The 5,000-nt window shown below is 36.6% G+C and overlaps 1 protein-coding gene across 1 annotated transcript in view; it reads right to left on the bottom strand.

The window, feature by feature from the left end:
• LOC106871673 (U-scoloptoxin(05)-Sm1a) overlaps positions 1-5,000 on the bottom strand; it is a 360,778-nt gene that overhangs the window by 39,304 nt on the left and 316,474 nt on the right. The window contains exon 2 of the mRNA XM_052971146.1: positions 1,588-1,749. Coding sequence (XP_052827106.1) covers positions 1,588-1,749 — 162 coding nt within the window. The remainder of the gene's footprint in view (positions 1-1,587; positions 1,750-5,000) is intronic.

Genomic DNA, 5,000 nt, shown 5'->3' with positions numbered 1-5,000 from the left:
AATTAGAACGTGAAAACGGACGAAATGTTGCTAAGTATTGTGTTTGGGTTTGCTAACAATTCTGTCACCTTGCCGCATTACCCAGGTCTATTTATATTGATACTTTATTGTGCCTGGTGAGAGTCATTCTGCTTTAATACCTTATTAATTAACACACTCACCGGTTCGATATCCATTCATTTACTAAACTATTTTTTCTAAAATTTTCGTTGCTTCTTGCAACCTCTTCAGTGGTCGTTGACTCTGTCCGCTATCGGAGCTGCGTTCTTTTTGTTTGTGCACATGTATGCGTCAATGTGCATGTGTATACACATATGCATGTCTGTCTGTCTGTCTGTCTGTATGTATGCATGCATGCATGTATGTATGTATGTATGTATGTATGTATGTATGTACGGATCTTAAGATTACATGGACAGTCATCCAAAGTGATTTCCAACTGTTTCTGTCTTTCCTGTTTCGAACACAAGAATTAGATGTATCTGCGGTTATGGCAGAAGACACTTGCTCAAATGCCAGGAAGTAGGATCGAAATAGCAATGTCAAAATTCTCAACAGTTCTCAATCTTTTACAACTCAGCACCTCCTTTCACAGAATAGTGTTTTACAAATGTTATCTCACTATATTTTTGGACAAAAAAACCCTGAAAAACAGCAAATTACTTTACTGAAGCATGTGCCATCTTTTAGATAATTACATAAACTAATGTCTTCCATCGTTTAACGTTTACTCGTTTCAGTCATTGAACTGCGGCCATGTTGGAGCGCTGCCTTAACGGGTTCAATCAAACAAATCGCCGCAGTGCTTATCTTTTAAAACTAATACCTATTGTGTCGTTTCTTGTTACGTGGACGTAAACAGACCAATACCGGTTGTCAAATACAAAGACATAGTTACATAAATAAATTCACACGCGCACACACGCACACTCGCACACGCGCACACACGCACACACACACACACACACACACACGCACACACACACACACATACACACTCGCACATATATATGTCCGTCGGGATTCTTTCAGTTTCCGTCTACTAAATCCACTCACAAGGCTTTGGTCGACTCTGAACTTTAAATACAGATGCTTCTTTTTTTGGTGAAAATGTGCGCTTCGAATATAAGGATTTTATCTGGCTAGACCCTTTTCCTGCGGAAATTAGATATAGTCCACTTAAAATTGTTTGAAGCTTAACTGCAGAAAGCAGTTTTATATTCCAAACTATCTTTTGATGAGGAACGTCATGTTTGGAACTACTTTTTATCAAGATATATTAGGTTTGCTGTGTCAGTGTAACTTGCAGAAAATGCCAATTCTATTTCCTGCTGCATGTTTAACAACATTACTGGAATAAACATGAAATTAAAATTCACAGTGACAGAGTTAAATATTTCATTTCTAAGAAATATCATGAAAATTCTACAACCCGGCATCTCCCTTAGCGCCTCTTGCCGACCCTTTGTGTACTCACAAAGCTACAAGGGGTCGCTACGCTACAGATTAAGAACCAGTATATCATTCCAATACTGTTTTGTATAACATTAACATAAGTCAGCTGTATCTATATAAAAGATCACTCACCTCTTTTTCCTTTCAACTTAGTGCAGTGGCTAGCTCTGAAGAGGCCGTAGTTACATTCTCTTTGTATCATTTTCACTGTAGCCATCGAACTGGTGAAATGATCTTCACAGTCTTGGTTGCCACCATTGATAGAAGTACATACATAACAATCGATGGCACTCACTGCGTAATAGAAAAAATATACAAAGAAAGAAAGAATGAATAGCAAATAAGAGAATGAGGGAAAGAAAAAAAATATAGAAGTAATTAGAACGTCGTTGCATGGAATATAAAAGAAGAAAAAATAAACTAATGTCAAATCTATGCAGAAACCATACTAATCTCCTCGTTATCGTTCTAAGTTAGTAGAGATGTACAATTGAGGAGCTGATGATAATAAGATTACATCATCACCATCTCCGTCGTCGTCATCGTAGTGGTAGTATTATTATTAGTAGTATTAGTAGTAATGGTAGTAGTAGGGGTGATAGTGGTGGTGGTGGTGGTAGCGGTATTATTAGTAGCAGTAGTTGTAGTAATAGTAGTGGTGGTGGTGATAGTTTTAGTAGTAGTGGCAGTGATAGTAGTAGGGGGTGATGGCGGTGGTAGTACTAGTAGTAGCAGTAGTAATAATAGTAATAGTAATAATAGTAGTGCGTATGATGGTGAGGGTGGTATCATTGGTCTACTGACGACGAGGTCTGAAGATCGAAGAGCTTACATTACTGAAAATATGATTTCAATTGGATGCTGGAAAATTAATCACGAATTAGAAATTACTTTGGGCCTGTTGGTTTCTTTTTTTTGATGCAAACATTCAGTATTTTAGGCGAAAAGCTTAAAGGAAGCTGTAACATTTATGATTACTTCGTGCTAACTATGATATTTGTGTGTTAAAAAATAGGAATAACACAATATTTTTCAAGATACTCAAGCATTAGCATGGATTTTCTAAAGACTTCAAGCATGTATTTTTATTAAAACGTCTGCAGTATACTGTTTGCGAAGCAATGGTACTGAAATAAGTCACGGTGTTTATGCATTTTCGATGGAGAATTGTGAGAAAAAGTGAAATAATTCTAGTCTTGAATCGAAATCATGTTATACCCTCTGTTTATTCTCTTCTTCACACCTCTGGGAAAATCACGAACCCGTCAAGTGATCCAGACAGAGCACATAGATTGACGCTACATCGCCTCTGTATCGCCTGTCATTCATAAGACAGGAATATTTATTGAAATGTATAGCACGTAGAAAGCTTTGGCAAAGAAGAGGAAATAGATCTATAAATCTACTCAACATCGTATACATACAGAGCTGTCAGTTTGACGCCTTTCTTGATATAAAGATATTAATTGCAAAGTCAGTTAATTGGTCGTCTCCTAAGGTTGTCTTGTTGCAAATGACATGATATATTAAATAGCTGGCTTCGACTTGATTATTAAAGTTGGCTATGAATTGTTCTATATGATTGGGAGATGAATGAAAATGAGTTTGATCATCAAGGAGAAATTATATATGGAAAAAATATATTTCAGTATCTTTGAAATTGCTCCACGAGATCAAAGTTTATCTACTGTTTTTCTGAATATAGGATCTGAGGCAGAGAAGAGTTTATCCTTCATATTTGAGTCCACTAAAGTCAAACCAATAGAAAGGTCTTACTTTTTTTTTTTAAACTTACAGTTCGACGGACTTTCAAAGTGCCAAACGAAAAGGAACTGGGAGAAGTGTCAGACGCAGGTCTTCGGATCAGATAAAGTAAAAACGGTGAAAGAGTCCGTGGGTGAATCCAATGGTGATAGCTGACAGTTACAGAGGATTACAAGACCGGTATGGTAGTAAAATCAGGTACAAAGGGAGAACAAAGGTAGAAGTCGGTGATTTAACACTTGTTTAGTTTATCCTAAATTTTCAACAGCTTCTAGCTATCGAAAGACAGTTCCTCATTCCAGACCAGTCACCTGTCAATTGTAGATTTTTCTTCTTATAGCAGTTTGAGTTCTAATAGTGTAAGCTATTAACCTTTTGAAACTAAACAGCCTGCCAGTTAATCCAGGACGACAGACTGGCTGAGATGTTAGAACGTCGGACCGGATATATGTATGTATGTATGTATGTATGTATGTATGTATGTATGTATGTATGTATGTATGTATGTATGTTTGCAATGTCCTGTACCCAAATATGCACCTATACATACAGGTGGATGTCGGTACGCACATACCTGTACGTATATATGCATATACTCATTTACTATTTGTTTATATATATGTATATATTTATATAATATACGACGGGCCTTCACAACTTTCGTCTACCTAATTAACTCAGGTGGCATTGGTCAGCTCGGGGCTATAAAGGAAAACACTTGCCCAAGGTGCCGCGCAGTAAGACTCACTCAAAATTACGTGGTTGCAAAACGACTTTCGTAAAAGCATAGTTATGCTTCTGCTTATACATTTCTCTTTTTTTTTTTTTTCCTTTTGTTCAAAACGCCAGAGTACAAATTTAACATTCAGACCTGTCTTTACTCGTCAGTTACGTGTATTTTGCTTCAATTAAGACAAAAGCTATATTTACGTAACAATGTGTATCTGTCGGTCCATTTGTGTGAGTGTGAGTGAATGAGAATATGAGGGGCGTGTGTTTAATAGATGAAAAAGTAATTCAAATCGATTCAGCGTACTGGCTGGATACGGATGTCAATAAGAGACAAAAAGATAAAAAGGATTAGTGCACAGTATAGTGCATAATGCGCGCGTGTGTGTATAGGTCTGTATATGGATGCGCTTTGTGTGTGTGTGTTTGTGTGTGTGTTTGTGTGTGTGTTTGTGTGTGTGTGTTTGTGTGTGCATGTGTGTGTGTGTGTGTGTGTGTGTGTGCGTATGTGTGTATTTCACATAAACGTTCACACATGTAAATTGCCGTTGTATATGTGTTCGTGTATCTATCTATCTATCTATCTATCTATCTATCTATCTATCTATCTATCTATCTACATGATATATATATACATATATATATATATACATATATATATATATATATGTGTGTGTGTGTGTGTGTGTGTGTGTGTGTGTGTGTGTGTGTGTGTGTGTGTGTGTGTGTGTGTGTGTAAAAGCATGTATGTATATTCGTATGCCTATTTGTATAAAGACACAATGCGCTGAACTCTATAACAGTGAAGTAAATAGGTTTATTATAGATCAGCGAGTAAATGCATATATTGACACACTTCATAGCTCATCTTGTTAGTACAAAACAATATAAGATTCTCCACAAATATACAATAACACACACACACACACACTAGACACATACATGCTTAAATAATACTAGCAGAGATACATACATACATACATATATATATATGTGTGTGTGTGTGTGTGTGTGTGTGTGTGTGTGTGTGTGTGTGTGTGTGTGTGTGTGTG

This window comes from Octopus bimaculoides, chromosome 10, assembly GCF_001194135.2.
Source record: "Octopus bimaculoides isolate UCB-OBI-ISO-001 chromosome 10, ASM119413v2, whole genome shotgun sequence".
Taxonomy (NCBI): domain Eukaryota; kingdom Metazoa; phylum Mollusca; class Cephalopoda; order Octopoda; family Octopodidae; genus Octopus; species Octopus bimaculoides.
This window is presented reverse-complemented; position numbering and strand designations above follow the sequence as displayed.